The sequence below is a fragment of the Nerophis lumbriciformis genome, linkage group LG03, assembly GCF_033978685.3.
Source record: "Nerophis lumbriciformis linkage group LG03, RoL_Nlum_v2.1, whole genome shotgun sequence".
NCBI lineage: Eukaryota > Metazoa > Chordata > Actinopteri > Syngnathiformes > Syngnathidae > Nerophis > Nerophis lumbriciformis.
Genome location: NC_084550.2, coordinates 18,430,106 through 18,447,705, shown reverse-complemented (window position 1 = coordinate 18,447,705; position 17,600 = coordinate 18,430,106). Strand labels below are relative to the sequence as shown.

At 36.8% G+C, this 17,600-nt stretch overlaps 1 protein-coding gene across 1 annotated transcript in view; it reads right to left on the bottom strand.

The window, feature by feature from the left end:
* Positions 1-4,289: 4,289 nt before the first annotated feature.
* The window catches only part of LOC133580478 (transferrin receptor protein 1-like), an 87,152-nt gene continuing 73,841 nt past the window's right edge, over positions 4,290-17,600 (bottom strand). The window contains exons 16-18 of the mRNA XM_061934792.1: positions 12,629-12,850; positions 12,376-12,528; positions 4,290-5,466 (exon numbers count right to left, since the gene is read on the bottom strand). Coding sequence (XP_061790776.1) covers positions 5,224-5,466; positions 12,376-12,528; positions 12,629-12,850 — 618 coding nt within the window. The 3' untranslated portion in view covers positions 4,290-5,223. The remainder of the gene's footprint in view (positions 5,467-12,375; positions 12,529-12,628; positions 12,851-17,600) is intronic.

The window sequence follows — 17,600 nt, the reverse complement described above, 5'->3', positions numbered from 1 at the left end:
GCGGAGAGTGCAACTGGCAATTTGTCACGTTTCATGTGTTTGTCACATTTCATGTGTCAGGTAAACTGGGCCGTATGAACCCCCTTCCTACTGTGCGTATGGAAAAGGTCAATCACTGTTTGATTCGAGACATGGCCCCCTGTTCCTGGGTGGATCTCGCGTAAGAGGAAGAGAGGGCGGAGTTAATAATTTGGCAATTTTAACATTTTAAGACAGTTGCCATTTGGCGGCCAAATTGGAGAGAGCAACTGGCAATTCGTCACGTTTCATGTGTCGGGTAAACGGCGCCGAATGGGGCCGTGGAATCACGTTTCATGTGTCGGGTAAACTGGGCCGGATGAATCCCCTTCTTATTGTATGTATGAAAAGGCTAATGACTGTTTGATTCGAGACATGGCCCCCATTCCTGGGTGGATCTCGCGTAAGAGGAAGAGAGGGGTGGGGTTAATAATTTGTCAGGTAAACTGGGCCGTGTGAACCCCCTCCCTACTGTACGTATGACAAGGTCAATCACTGTTTGATTCGAGGCAAACGGAGCCATGCAGATCTCTCCTAATAAAAAAAAGATGCTTCATAACTATGTGTAGAGAAAGTACTAAAACTGTATGTACAAAAAATTATGGGAATCACTGCTCCCGATAATAGCAACATCCATCCCTACAGTGAAATATGGAGGGCACTGCCTCCGATACACACACTCTCTCACACACACACACCGGTAGGCAAAAACTACCTTCTTGGTTCCCGCGCTATGGAAGACACTGCTCCCGATAACGCCGTCGAGAGGCGAAGCGTACGCGGCGACGTTGACGAGCGACGTGAATCCAGTGTAAAAACTGTACTCAGTGCATGTACTAGTACACTTCTTTTTTAGCAGATGCTGCTTGTTGACATTTCGACAGTATAACTGTCATAATTATGGAAGGCACTGCTCCCGATAATTATACATTTTCTATATATATATAAAAAAAAGAAAGGCTATTTATAGTGAACGCTGCCACTGATAAATAAATATTACAATAAATAGTTTTCGGGTTCAGTGCCACCTGGTAAAATACACGCTTGATCTTTTATCATCATTATGCAAAACCAGTGTGTAAATGGTAAATAAAAAACAGAATACAATGATTTGCAAATCCTTTTCAACTTATATTCAATTGAATAGACTGCAAAGACAAGATATTTAACGTTCGAACTGGAAAACGTTGCTATTTTTTGCAAATATTAGCTCATTTGGAATTTGAGGCCTGCAACATGTTTCCAAAAAAGCTGGCACAAGTGGCAAAAAAGACTGAGAAAGTTGAGGAATGCTCATCAAACACTTATTTGGAACGTCCCACAGGTGAACAGGCTAATTGGGAACAGGTGGGTGCCATGATTGGGTAAAAAAAAAAGCAGCTTCCATGAAATGCTCGGTCATTCACAAACAAGGATGGGGCGAGGGTCACCACTTTGTCAACAAATGCGTGAGCAAATTGTTTAAGAACAACATTTCTCAACGAGCTATTGCAAGGAATTTAGGGATTTCACCATCATCAAAAGATTCAAAGAATCTGGAGAAATCACTGCACGTAAGCGATATTACAAACCTTCGATCCCTCAGGCTGTACTGCATCAAAAAGAGACATCCGTGTGTAAAGGATATCACCACATGGGCTCAGGAACACTTCAGAAAACCACTGTCAGTAACTACAGTTTGTTGCTACATCCATAAGTGCACGTTAAAACTCTACTATGCAAATAATAAGCCATTTATCAACAACACCCAGAAACGCCGCCGGCTTCGCTAGGCCCGAGCTCATCTAAGATGGACTGATACAAAGTGGAAAAGTGAAATGTGGTCTGACGAGTCCACATTTCAAATTGTTTTTGGAAACTGTGGACGTCGTGTCCTCCGGACCAAAGAGGAAAAGAACCATCCGGATTGTTATAGGCGCAAAGTTGAAAAGCCAGCATCTGTGATGGTATGGGGGTGTATTAGTGCCCAAGACATGGGTAACTTACACATCTGTGAAGGCGCCATTAATGCTGAAAGGTACATACAGGTTTTGGAGCAACATATGTTGCCATCCAAGCAACGTTATCATGGACGCCCCTGCTTATTTCAGCAAGACAATGCCAAGCCATGTGTTACAACAGCGTGGCTTTGTAGTAAAAGAGTGCGGGTACTAGACTGGCCTGCCTGTAGTCCAGACTTGTCTCCCATTGAAAATGTGTGGCGCATTACGAAGCCTGAAATACCACAACGGAGACCCCTGGACTGTTGAACAACTGAAGCTGTACATCAAGCAAGAATGGGAAAGAATTCCACTTTAAAAATGGGTCTCCTCAGTTCCCAAACGTTTACTGAGTGTTGTTAAAAGGAAAGGCCATGTAACACAGTGGTAAAAATGCCCTTGTGCCAACTTTTTTGCAATGTGTTGCTGCCATTAAATTCTAAGTTAATGATTATTTGCAACAAAAAAAAGTAGTTTCTAAGTTTGAACATTAATTATCTTGTCTTTGCAGTCTATTCAATTGAATATAAGTTGAAAATGATTTGCAAATCATTGTATTCTGTTTTTATTTACTATTTACACAACGTGCCAACTTCACTGGTTTTGGGTTTTGTATTATATCATTATTTGTGCTTAACAATCGTTATTCAAGCAAATTGCCAGGTTTTGCAACAATGCCCATTTGTGTTGGCATTTTCGTGATTGGATTTTGCAGTACTTGCAAGTAAACTGTAATAGCACCAATTGGGGTTAATTAGTAAGTACCACATGGACGAAACGGCAGAACAGAACATTTCTGAAAATACTGAATAAATTGCTAAGGTGAAAAGGTGCCGTCTTTAATTAAAGGGTCATGTCACCTGGTATGTGTAATTAATTGTAGTATTATTATTATTATGATTCAGTCCCTCCAGCATTTTGCAGGCTTTTTGTGTACGTTAGTTTTTTCATCGTTGCGGCAAAAGTTGCTATGTTTTGACACTTTTCTAATAAGATTGAACCAACTCGTGCTTTTAAGAATTGAAAATCACTATTTTAAGTATTCCTTACGACAAAAAAATTGAAAATCAATAGTAAGGCACCAAGAGGTCCACCAAAAAATGTGTTTCTCAGCTGTATTGACTTAGTTGTAATACCCTTTTCCACCACACGTGGCAGTAATGACAATATCAAACAAACAGAAGAAGTTTGGCGATAAAGACGAGAAGTTTCTTAAAGCCTCTAAAGGCTTCGTTGGCCACATGCGTGGGCGGCACCTTTTAGCTCTTATTTCCAAAATTGTGTACACTACTGAATTGGGGTCTTATGGCCACTTAAGTGGACACTTATACTGCCATCTGGTGGTGTCAGAAGAGTATAACATACGATGGAATTTGGAGAAAAAAAAGTGTAAAAATAAGAATTAGCATGTCACTAAACATGAAGTACACATTTGTGTACTTATGGACTAAGTACATCATATCAAAAGATGATTCCTAGTTTTTATTCAAATTAGTGTCCAATAAGCCCAAATAGCTTGGGCCTTAAGAGGTTAAGCGCAAAAAATATGATTAAAGTGGTGAAGCTGTACTTTCATTTGCACTTTCATTTTATTGACAGTTTAGTTAAACATATTTATTGATTATTTAGTTTATTTTAGCATAACATAATTGTATTGTTTCTTAGTTATATTTACGAGTCCTTTCTTATGCCATTTTTTTTTAGTAGTACTTATTTTTCTAGTCCGCCTGACCTAAGCCTAATGTTTATGTGTTAAATAAATAATTATCTTAGGTTTTATATCTTTGATTATATGATTATTGAATATGATAATATTCGTTGTACCTGTGCAATGACAATAAAGTCCTATCCTATCCTATAAAAATAAATTTTCGGTGTTAACATTTGAGTGTAGTGGAAAAGATAGGCCCCAAAGTCAAAATGGTTAAGAACCCGTTTTACTTGTTTTATACCACGCAGACCTAAAAGTAGACACTAGATGGCAGTAAAAGTACACTCAGAGCTAGGGATGATGTTCGAAACCGGTTCTCCCGGTTGTTCGATAAGAAAAGAACCGATTCCATGGACTCGAATCCCTTTTTGAGAACCGGTTCCCATTATCGAGGCCACTATGGTAAAGAAAAAGAGTTGTTTTTTTATTCGAATCCCGTCTCACAGGAAATGCCCTTTGGGACATCACAGGAAATGACGTAGCTCAGTCTAATGACTGAGCTAAAAAAAAAACGCAACATGCTAATTTTTTGGAAGAAGAATTGTTGATTGATGACTGTGGCGTTCTTAGTGTCATATGTTCCAATAGCAGTAGAAGTGAACTTTTTGGAGAGCTGTATTATTTTCAGTTTTGTGCCCAAGGGACTGATTTTATTTAACACTATATTATTATTTATACACCTATAGTGATCACAGAGACAGGTTGTTTTTGTGTTACTGTATATATTTGTTTTTCTGAAAAATCCCACTTAATATACTTTGGGTAACAACAGTCAATATTTTTTTTTTTTTTTTTAGGGGGGTAACAGTCAATATTTTTTTTTCTTTTTTTTTCTTATAAAATAAAAGTGAGCTTTTGTTAAACCAAATATTGTGTTTTTTTTTTCCATATACAACAACCTATCTGGATTCGATAAGAGAATCGATAAGGAATGGGTTCGATAAGAGGATTCGATAATGGGCTCAAACTCAAACATCATCCCTACTCAGAGCTCAATGAGAAATGACTGTACTGTTTTAAATAATCAATATTAGTAATATAAATAATTCATTATAAATACAGGAGGAAATTATCCGTGTATGTTTTATGCTTAAAAAGGTGTTTATCCGTCTTTAACGTTCATTTATGTTCCGACGCAGGTTAAAAAGCATTTGGGAACATTTTAAGAGTGATCTATAGTTTTTGTTGTTAAAATGAGAGACGTTGAGAGATTATAAAAGTAGGTCTGATGACATTTTTGTGTGGAGTTATCAATAAAGACTTTTTACACCTTGTTAGTTTCTGCTCGCTCTGCACAAGAAACAAAATGACACGTTTTGATTAGACGGTTGACAAATTTGATCGGCCAAGATGACGTTGATTAGCTAACATACACGTGGACGTTGGAAAAAGTTGCAGGGATTGGCTGAATTGGCGTGAATTGGCGCCATCGCAACATCCTGAAGGGACTGAGTATTAGTATACTTCATATATTTATTTCCGCAGTCAGGACTGTCATTTAAAAAAAATTTTTTTTTACATGTCGTTATCATACGGCCAGATGTCCCCTGCCAGTGCCTTGGCACAGCCCTGAATTGTCCAGGTTGCTAAGGCAAACTGGTTACGGAACTCATCTATGGTCTCCTGCGGGCGGTCAGTCCTTAGGGCGTCCAGGTGACAGGACAGCCCTTTGAGTGTGTGCGGACCAGAGCCCAGCAGAATGTGGCGGAAAGGACTTTCTTTGGCAGACACGTACGCCGACAGGAAGTTCCTCTCCACCTAAAGACAGAGCAGGAAGACAGGATGCGATTTTTAAATGTATTTTCTTCTCCCACACATATGAAGACAATGGAGATGTTTATGTATTTTTTTTCCCCTCTTCTGACCAAAGAAAGCAAACGCCTGAGTGTCTTAGTCCTATAAGATTGTCTTGTGGTCTTTTCTATTTATATATGTATATATATATATACAAACCCCGTTTCCATATGAGTTGGGAAATTGTGTCAGATGTAAATATAAACGGAATACAATGATTTGCAAATCCTTTTCAACCCATATACAATTGAATGCACTACAAAGACAACATATTTGATGTTCAAACTCATAAACCTTTTTTTTTTTTGCAAATAATAATTAACTTAGAATTTCATGGCTGCAACACGTGCCAAAGTAGTTGGGAAAGGGCATGTTCACCACTGTGTTACATGGCCTTTCCTTTTAACAACACTCAGGTGGAATTCTTTCCCATTCTTGCTTGATGTACAGCATGAGTTGTTCAACAGTCCGGGGGTCTCCGTTGTGGTATTTTAGGCTTCATAATGCGCCACACATTTTCAATGGGAGACAGGTCTGGACTACAGGCAGGCCAGTCTAGTACCCGCACTCTTTTACTATGAAGCCACGTTGATGTAACACGTGGCTTGGCATTGTCTTGCTGAAATACGCAGGGGCGTCCATGGTAACGTTGCTTGGATGGCAACATATGTTGCTCCAAAACCTGTATGTACCTTTCAGCATTAATGGTGCCTTCACAGATGTGTAAGTTACCCATGTCTTGGACACTAATACACCCCCATACCATCACAGATGCTGGCTTTTACACTTTGCGCCTATAACAATCCGGATGGTTCTTTTCCTCTTTGGTACGGAGGACACGACGTCCACAGTTTCCAAAAACAATGTGAAATGTGGACTCGTCAGACCACAGAATACTTTTCCACTTTGTATCAGTCCATCTTAGATGAGCCCAGGCCCAGCGAAGCCGACGGCGTTTCTGGGTGTTGTTGATAAACGGTTATCGCCTTGCATATGAGAGTTTTAACTTGCACTTACAGATGTAGCGACCAACTGTAGTTACTGACAGTGGGTTTCTGAAGTGTTCCTGAGCCCATGTGGTGATATCCTTTACACACTGATGTCGCTTGTTGATGCAGTACAGCCTGAGGGATCGAAGGTCACGGGCTTAGCCGCTTACGTGCAGTGATTTCTCCAGATTCTCTGAACCCTTTGATGATATTACGGACCGTAGATGGTGAAATCCCTAAATTCCTTGCAATAGCTGGTTGAGAAAGGTTTTTCTTAAACTGTTCAACAATTTGCTCACGCATTTGTTGACAAAGTGGTGACCCTCGCCCCATCCTTGTTTGTGAATGACTGAGCATTTTTATACCCAATCATGGCACCCACCTGTTCCCAATTTGCCTGTTCACCTGTGGGATGTTCCAAATAAGTGTTTGATGAGCATTCCTCAACTTTATCAGTATTTATTGCCACCTTTCCCAACTTCTTTGTCATGTGTTGCTGGCATCAAATTCTAAAGTTAATGATTATTTGCAAAAAAAAAAAATGTTTATCAGTTTGAACATCAAATATGTTGTCTTTGTAGCATATTCAACTTAATATGGGTTGAAAATGATTTGCAAATCATTGTATTCCGTTTATATTTACATCTAACACAATTTCCCAACTCATATGGAAACGGGGTTTGTATTTTGACAGAAAAAAATACATGAAATTTCATGCGTTTTAAACCTTGATATATATATATACAAATATTCAATTGTTATTGGAGTGAATCTTTGGGCACCTCGCCATTCGATTCAGATTCTTGGGGTGAGGATTTGATTCATAATCGATACTCGATTCAAACTTATTTTTGCAATGTAATACTTGAGTTTGAGTTTATTTGGAACATGCATGCATACAACATGATACATCACAATTTCCAGTTCCTCTTTTCAACATGTTCGAAAAGGAGTAGGAAGAAGCAGAGCTTATTTAATCCTACCCCTTTTCTTATACATAACAGTTGCTAAAACTTTTGTTCACTTCCTGTTCTCAATTTATTCACAATATACTCCATAAGTAATCACAATAAAAATACATAAATAAATAATACTCGGTGAAGTAAGTTACATTTCATATGGTGAGATGAGTAAGATTATTTTGAAAATGAATGGATGGATGAAATAAATTCAGAATGGTTCTTATTCTTTGTACTTTGTAAACACTTTAAGTTTGAAGAGTTTCTTGAAGTGGATCATATTAGTACATTGTTTGATTGCTTTGTTTAATCCATTCCATCATTTAATTCCACATACTGATATACTGAAGGTCTTAAGTGTTGTACGTGCATACAAATGTTTTAAATCACATTTTCTCTAAGATTATATTTCTACTCTTTTTTTGAGAAGAATTGTTGTATATTTTTGGGTAGCAGGTTATAGTTTGCTTTGTGTATAATTTTAGCTGTTTGCAAATTCACTATGTCGTGAAATTTCAGTATTTTCGATTCAATAAATAAAGGGTTTGCATGTTCTCTATATTCAACATTATGTATTATTCTAACTGATCTTTTTTGTAACACGGTTAATGAATGAAGTGTACTTTTGTAGTTATTTCCCCATATTTCTACACAATAACTCAGATATTTGGTATAATAATAATAATAACAACATCTTAACAAAACAGCTTGCCGGTTACAAAACCTCCTTTTTGGTTGCTGACGTATGACACATACGTGCACCAAGTAAGCATAGAGATGGCCTAAAAAATGTTTTTATTTTATTTTTTTAAAGTAATTCGTCAATATTATCTGTCAGTTTACTGTACTGTACCAACTGTACTACTATATGAGTACGTATTTCTCTTGTTTCATTGAAAATAAAACAGCAAAGTTCGTTTGGCTGTCATCTGTTTTAATTATGAGACACAGTTGAATCAAAATCATGATTTTTTTTTCATGCTTGAAATAAGAAATGATTACTTTAAAAAAGTAGTTTTATACTTGTGAGTGTTGATGACACAGCTTTGCAACAGTTGATATTCTAGTTTCAAGCATGTTGTACTCAATATAGGTCATCAAATCTCGGCAACAAGCTGTAATATCTTACTGAGATCATTTAGGACCAAAACCCTTAAAACAAGTAAAACACTCTAACATAAAATCTGCTTAGTGAGGAGAATGATCATCAGACAGAAAATAAGCAAATATCACCTTTATTTGAGATATTTAATCAATCAGTTTTTGCAGTATGGAGTATCATTGTGGATGATGTTTGGGGATTGTGTGTAATGTTGCAGTGGCCCCAAAATATTAAATCTACCTATTAAAAACAAGGCAAAGGTTTTTTTGCTATGGTATCACACCACGTACTTACTGTAGAGCTCAAATGCCGGATTTTTTTGTCTTTACATGCAGGGGTTTGTTTGTAACAGCTAAAAAAAAACTCACACTGCAAAAACTGAAATCTAAGTAAGATTAAATATCTCAAATAAGGGTGATATTTGCTCATTTTCTGTCTGATAAGATAATTCTTCTCACTAAGCAGATTTTATGTTAGTGATTTACTTGTTTTAAGGGTTTTGGTCCTAAATGATCTCAGTAAGATATTACAGCTTGTTGCTGAGATTTGATGACCAATATTGAGTAAAACATGCTTGAAACTAGAATATCAAGTGTTGCAAAGCTGTGTCATCAACACTCACAAGTATAAAACTACTTTTTTTAAAGTAATAATTTCTTATTTCAAGCATGAAAAAAAAAAATCATGATTTTGATACTATTGTGTCTCATAATTAAAACAGATGACAGCCAAATGGACTTTGCTGTTTTATTTTCAGTGAAACAATAGAAAATACATACTCATATAGTAGAACAGTTGGCACAGTACAGTAAACTGACAGTTAATATTTAAACATTTAACATGTGACATTTCTAACAATTTTGAACAGAAATAGTTCATGCACATTCAGATAAATTCTTCAAAATTACAATTAAAAACGTTTTGGCCGGGGTTCCGGGCTGTATATATGAGCACTAATTGACTGAAAGAGTACGCACTTGATGCGATGATGTCATGTTGTCAATGGAAAAATGCATTTTTAGACCATATGATTTGCCTGAGCGGCTAGGAGACCCCGAGAGTAATAAGCGGTTTCCTTGTTGAATTTCCATTAAGAACAATAAATTAGTTTTAGTATAAGTAAATGTAATTACTTATAATTAAGTAATTATAAGTAATAAACAAACATACAAACCCTTTATTTATTGAGTCAAAAATATTAAAGTTCGGTGATTTGGTAAAATTGCAAACATCTAAAATGATGTACAAAGCAAACTATAACCTGCTACCAAAGAATGTACAACAATTATTCTCAACTAAAGAGGAGAAATATAACCTTAGAGGAAAAAATAATTTAAAACATGTATATGCACGTACAACACTTAGAACTTTTAGCATATCAGTATGTGGAATTAAATTATGGAATGGATTAATAAGTAAAGAAGTTAAAAATGGTACTCATATGATCCAGTTCAAGAGGTTGTTCAAAATAATAGTGCTTACAAAGTACAAAGAAGAAGAATTATGAGAAATACTTCCAACCTTATTGAAAATAAGATATTCTTCATCTCACTATGTAAATAATGACTGAATTAATATATTAAATTTTACAAAACTGTTGTGTATACTAATTCATAGATGTTATTTTATTATATAAAAAGGTCAGTAAATGATTCTATATATTTGTAAACGCTCTGAAGTGGGAAAGTGGTAGGATTAAATAAGCTTTGCTTCTTCCTACTCCTTTTCGGGCATGATGTAAAATGAAATGATATGAAATTGTGTGATGTATCATGCTGTAAGTGTGTTCATGTTCAAAATAAACTAAAGAAAGAAAGAAGGAATGCCGAGCGCATATCATTATGTCAAGATAATGGCACTAGCATTTACTTAATTTAAGAATATTTTTCAACATATTGAGCAAAAAGGTTTTTGTTTTTTTTCTACCAAGAAAAGTGCACTTGTTATTAGTGAGAATGTACTTATTTTAAGTTATTTTTGGGTTCATTGAAGTTAGCTAATTTTACTTGTTTTGGAAAGTCTTGACAAGCCAAATTTTATTGTTCTATTGGCAGATCATTTTGCTTAGTTCAAATAAAATACCCCTAATTTTTGTATTTTTTTTTCTTGTTTTTGAACACTGACTTTTTGCAGTGTAAATCCGGAGAGGTTTTTTTTAGCTGTTACAAACCCCTGCATGTAAAGACAAAAAAATCTGGCATTTGAGCTCTACAAAAAAATCTGGCATTTGAGCTCTACAGTAAGTATGTGGTGTGATAGATACCATAGCAAAAAACCCTTTTTGGGCCACTGCAACATTACACACAATGCCCAAACATCATCAACAATGATACTCCACACTGCAAAAACTGAAATCTAAGTAAGATTAAATATCTCAAATAAGGGTGATATTTGCTTATTTTCTGTCTGATAAGATAATTCTTCTCACTAAGCAGATTTTATGTTAGTCTTTTACTTGTTTTAAGGGTTTTGGTCCTAAATGATCTCAGTAAGATATTACAGCTTGTTGCTGAGATTTGATGACCTATATTGAGTAAAACATGCTTGAAACTAGAATATCAAGTGTTGCAAAGCTGTGTCATCAACACTCACAAGTATAAAACTACTTTTTTAAAGTAATAATTTCTTATTTCAAGCATGAAAAAAAATAAAATAAATCATGACTTTGACACATTTGTGTCTCATATTAAAACAGATGACAGCCAAATGGACTTTGCTGTGTTATTTTCAATGAAACAATAGAAAATACGTACTCATATAGTAGTACAGTTATTATTAGTGAGAATAAACTTATTTTAAGGTATTTTTGGGTTCATTGAGGTTAGCTAATTTTACTTGTTTTGGAAAGTCTTAACAAGCCAAATTTTCTTGGTTCAATTGGCAGATAATTTTGCTTAGTTCAAATAAAATACCCCTAATTTTTGTAATTTTTTTTCTTGTTTTTGAACACTGACTTTTTGCAGTGTAAATCCGGAGAGTTTTTTTTTTAGCTGTTACAAACCCCTGCATGTAAAGACAAAAAAATCTGGCATTTGAGCTCTACAGTAAGTATGTGGTGTGATAGATACCGTAGCAAAAAACCCTTTTTGGGCCACTGCAACGTTACACACAATGCCCAAACATCATCAACAATGATACTCCACACTGCAAAAACTGAAATATAAGTAAGATTAAATATCTCAAATAAGGGTGATATTTGCTTATTTTCTGTCTGATAAGATAATTCTTCTCACTAAGCAGATTTTATGTTAGTCTTTTACTTGTTTTAAGGGTTTTGGTCCTAAATGATCTCAGTAAGATATTACAGCTTGTTGCTGAGATTTGATGACCTATATTGAGTAAAACATGCTTGAAACTAGAATATCAAGTGTTGCAAAGCTGTGTCATCAACACTCACAAGTATAAAACTACTTTTTTAAAGTAATAATTTCTTATTTCAAGCATGAAAAAAATCAAATAAATCATGACTTTGACACATTTGTGTCTCATATTAAAACAGATGACAGCCAAATGGACTTTGCTGTTTTATTTTCAATGAAACAATGGAAAATACGTACTCATATAGTAGTACAGTTATTATTAGTGAGAATATACTTATTTTAAGGTATTTTTGGGTTCATTGAGGTTAGCTAATTTTACTTGTTTTGGAAAGTCTTGACAAGCCAAATTTTCTTGTTCAATTGGCAGATAATTTTGCTTAGTTCAAATAAAATACCCCTAATTTTTGTATTTTTTTTTTCTTGTTTTTGAAAACTGACTTTTTGCAGTGCAGGATTTAGAACTTTAAGGGTTTGTTCAAACCCAAAGCTCAGTCGAGACTTACCGACATGATGCGGTCGTTGTAGATGCGGCACATCTCCACGTCCCCCAGGTCGCTGTTTTGAATATCGGTCATCAGGTTACGGGCAGCTCGGCTGTAGGCGCCGGCGGCCGAGTACAACCACTGCATGGACATGGGGATGAGATTCGGCTGCATCTGTGGGACGCAGAGGTCGATTCTGTTGTTACCAAGTCACGGATGTGACAGAAAAATGCTGGAACTCCACGAAACAAAAACATTTAAAAAAATCACCTACCCTCCTAAGAGTATCCACTTTCTCGTTGATCTGAATGACTTGAGAGCGAATAACCTTCTCGTACTTTAATAGGTCCATGGGCAGCAGGTGGTCGTGGACCAGCCTCAGTGCCATGTGGCCCGCAAACTTGGTAGCGGCTTCAGCCAGCTGTAGATGCTGGTTGGACGTGGCGGCAATCAGCTTTTCTTGGGTGTCCAGTAACGTGCCAAAGTATGGATAGTCCTAGGAAGGAGGTGGAAGATACAGTACATACCGTAATAAGCAAGAACAATTTGCCAGGCTAGGTTTGAGATATGCTACAGATAACAGTGTTTCCCACAGAAACACACTCTGTTTGTGGTGGTGGGGTCGGGGGGTTTCCTAATTTTCATAATAGACCATGACCAAAAAACATTTTTAGTGGTACCTCAACTTACCCTATTAAGGCCCAAGCTGTTTGTTTACATGCTTTTTTTTTATTTTTCTTTGCTATTGATTGATTGATTGATTGAGACTTTTATTAGTAGGTTGCACAGTGAAGTACATATTCCGTACAATTGACCACTAAATGGTAACACCCGAATAAGTTTTTCAACTTGTTTAGGTAAGTCGGGGTCCACTTATACTACTAAATTGATTCATGATACAGATATATACAGTACTATCATGTATACTATCATCATAATACAGTCATCACAGAAGATAATCATCAGGGTGTATAAATTGAATTATTTACATTATTTACAATTCAGGGTGTGGGGGAGGGGTTAGGTTTGGTTGTTATCATCAGTCATCAACAATTGAGAACAGAGAAATGGATATTGGAACAGTGTAGGTCTGACTTGGTAGGATATGTACAGCAAGTAGGGGACATGGAGAGAGAGAGAGAGAGAGAGAGAGAGAGAGAGAGAGAGAGAGATCAGAAGGCATAAGAAAAGTATCTACATTTGATTGTTTACATTTGATTATTAACAATCCGGGGAGGGTGTTAGTTTAGGGTTGAAGTTGCCTGGAGGTGTACTTTTATTGCAGTTTTGAAGGAGGATAGAGATGCCCTTTCTTTTATACCTGTTGGGAGTGCATTCCACATTGATGTGGCATAGAAGGAGAATGAGTTAAGACCTTTGTTAGATCGGAATCTGGGTTTAACGTGGTTAGTGGAGCTCCCCCTGGTGTTGTGGTTATGGCGGTCATTTACGTTAAGGAAGTAGTTTGACATGTACTTCGGTATCAGGGAGGTGTAGCGGATTTTATAGACTAGGCTCAGTGCAAGTTGTTTTACTCCATACTTGCCAACCTTGAGACCTCCAATTTCGGGAGGTGGGGGGCGTGGTCGGGGGCGGGGCGGGGCGTGGTTGAGGGCGTGGTTAAGAGGGGAGGAGTATATTGATAGCTAGAATTCAGCAAGTCAAGTATTTCATACATATATATAGATATAGATATCTACATCCTGAAAATATGCAAACAAAACTGTGTTTAGATAATTGATACTTCAAACTTGCATAAATAAATATTAAGGAATATAACATAACTTGGCTTCTGAGCGTTTCAAAATGTAATGAATAAAATGCTAAAGTTGTTGATAAACAAGCAATTATTTTAATAATTAAATATGGTTATTTTAAATGAATTATTATGATAATTTAAAATCAATTATTTCAAATATTTTTATTTTAATGTATTATTCTATGGCTGGATGTAGTAAGGAGTCAGGAAAAAATACAAATAAAAATACAATTAATTTTGATGTTTTAGCAAAATATAGTAAAAATGTATTTAGTTTTTTTTTTTAATTAATAAATATATTTATTTTTAGGTAAGATAAACATAATAATACAATTTATCTCTATCTGAATGATTTAATTCTTGTCACCCTGTTGTCCTCCCGTCATGAAAAAAGGCTGTCCTCACTCAGGTCCGCATGGAGCTGGAGTGGGCGTGGCTTCCAGCTACGGCTGAAAATCGGGAGATTTTCGGGAGAATATTTGTCCCGGGAGGTTTTCGGGAGAGGCGCTGAATTTCGGGAGTCTCCTGGAAAATTCGGGAGGGTTGGCAAGTATGTTTTACTCTGTCCTCCACCCTGAGCCAGCCCACTTTGGAGAAGTGGGTAGGAGTGAGGTGGGATCTGGGATGGCTATTTGGGCTTATTGGACCCTAATTACAATAAAAACTAAAAATCATCTTTTAATATGATGTACTTAGCCCATAAGTACACAAACGTGTACTTCATGTGTAGTGACATGCTAATTTGTATTTTTACACTTTTTTTTCTCCAAATTCCATTGTATGTTATACTCTTCTGACACCACCAGATGGCAGTATAAGTGTCCACATAAGTGGCCATAAGACCCCAATTCAGTAGTGTACACAATTCTGGAAATAAGAGCTGAAAAGGTGCTGTCCACGCATGTGGCGACTAAGGCCTTTAGAGGTTAAGTGTGTTTTGAGATAAGAGCTGCCCCTTGATTTTATTTTTTTTATGCTTGAAAGTGCAGGCAAATGTCCCAGTCAACCCCATAAGATCCACCCAAAAATATCTGGTCCTACTCGCTAGCATTAGCTTATAGCTAAAGACGGACACGACTTTGTTTTTTCCAAAAAAGGAAGAAAAATGAGTGTGAAGGACAAATGCTGAGAAGAGGAAGTGGATGATATTCATTAAAATAAAGAGAGACAATGATCAAAAACATGACAGAGCGGGTCGCCAACAGTGTTGGGTTAGTTACTGAAAACCAGTAACTAGTTACAGTTACTAGTTACTTTATTTCAAAAGTTACTAACTCAGTTACTTACACCCAAAAGTAATGCGTTATTGTGAAAAGTAACTATTTAGTTACTTCTTTTTTTTTAAGGCTCCTATTATTGCCCTTTTAGCCTTCATTTCAGTACTGTTATTGCACTGGAGAATAATACAATCTGTTGATCAACTTGACATGCATTTGCATCACTGAACTCAGAAAGCAATGTGGTCTACATACAACACACAAAGACAAATATATGTTTCAAAGGGCCAATTTGTTTCAGGCCAGAACAAATTGACAAAACTATTTTAAATAGCTGCAACATAATGGCACTTTAACTTTAAGTAGATAGGATCTTTGATCCAAGACACAACTTACATTTAACTAAAATGTTATTTTCTTTGTGGTCGACAAAAGAAAAGTATTGAGAATGTCTCCATGTTAAGAAACTTGACTTCTGGCTTCACCATGATGTCTTGTTAGTTGTTATGAGAGTAGCGTATGTGTGTGTGTGTGTGTGTGTGTGTGTGTGTGTGTGTGTGTGTGTGTGTGTGTGTGTGTGTGTGTGGCCCTTTAAGATATGACAGCATGTGAGGTGAGTGACGTCAGTGAGTGAGTGGGCGAGAGAGGTGAGGGAACGGCGACAGTGAGTGAGTGCAGGTGATCTAGCTTGGTGGATGGCTGCGTCCAATAAAGTCACAAAATTGCAACAAACCGCCGGCCTCGTCATTCACCCTCAGCTGTAAAGACCCACTTCCGGGTAAAGTGAAGATTGTTAGCCCCGAAGACGTACATAGGCCCTGGAGGAACGTCTCCCCTGCGCCCCTCAACTACGGTCTGGGAGCCCCACCCACACAAAGCACGCCTTTTCTTTTCCACCGCAGCGCTGCAATAAAACACACTCAGATCTTCTGTTTCTAGCCGATACTACATAAAAAATAACGTAAAATAACGCAGTAACGCATCATGTAGTAACGGTAACTGAGTTACTGAATATAAAAAATAACGCGTTAGATTACTAGTTACCGCCAAAACTAACGGCGTTAATCCCAACACTGGTCGCCAACGACGTTAAAATAACACCTAAATGCATACTTGCCAACCCTCCCGGATTTTCCGGGAGACTCCCGAAATTCAGCGCCTCTCCCGAAAACCTCCCGGGACAAATTTTCTCCCGAAAATCTCCCGAAATTCAGGCGGACTCAGGTCCATGACGACCTGAGTCCTCATGGACCCACAATATAACCAGCATACCTGCCCAATCACGTTATAACTGTAGAATGATGGAGAGCGAGTTCTTGGTTCCTTATGTGGGTTTATTGTTAGGCAGTTTCATTAACTTCCTCCCAGCGCGGTAACAACACACAACAACAGCAGTCACGTTTTTGTATACCGTAAAGCAGTTTGTTTGCCGTAAACAGCAATGTTGTGACACTCTTTAACAGGACAATACTGCCATCTAGTGTTATGTGTGTGTATATGTCTAAATAAATGAACTCTGAAATTCAAGTATTTATTTTATATATATATATATATATATATATATATATATATATATATATATATATATATATATATATATATATATATATACATATATATATATATACATATATATATAATAAAATTAATATATATATATATATATGCGTATGTATATATATATATATATATATATACACATATAATAAAATATATATATATATATATATATATATATATATATATATATATATATATATATATATATATATATATGAAATACTTGACTTGGTGAATTCTAGCTGTAAATATACTCCTCCCCTTTTAGCCACGCCCCCGATCACGCCCCCTTCTACCCCGACCACGCCCCCCTCCCGAAATCGGAGGTCTCAAGGTTGGCAAGTATGCTAAATGGCCGGACATTTATCCATGAAAATATTGCCGCTGATGGTGTGTTTGATGGAGGAGCATGCTGGAAGAAGATGCCGGAGAAGCCCGCTCCCCAAGTTAAATGCTGTACGTTATAATTACATTACTTCCATCAAGTCAGACTGGAAGTCTCTGCAGAGAGCGGTGAGGACGGCGGAAAAGATCATCAGGGCTCCTCTTCCTCCTATCCAGGAAATCGCAAAAAGCCGCTGCCTGACCAGGGCTCAGAAAATCGGCAGAGACAATCCTCCCACCCCCGCCAAGAACTGTTTTCACTGCTGGACTATAGAAAGAGGTTCCGCAGCCTCCGTAGCAGAACCTCCAGGTTATGTAACAGCTTC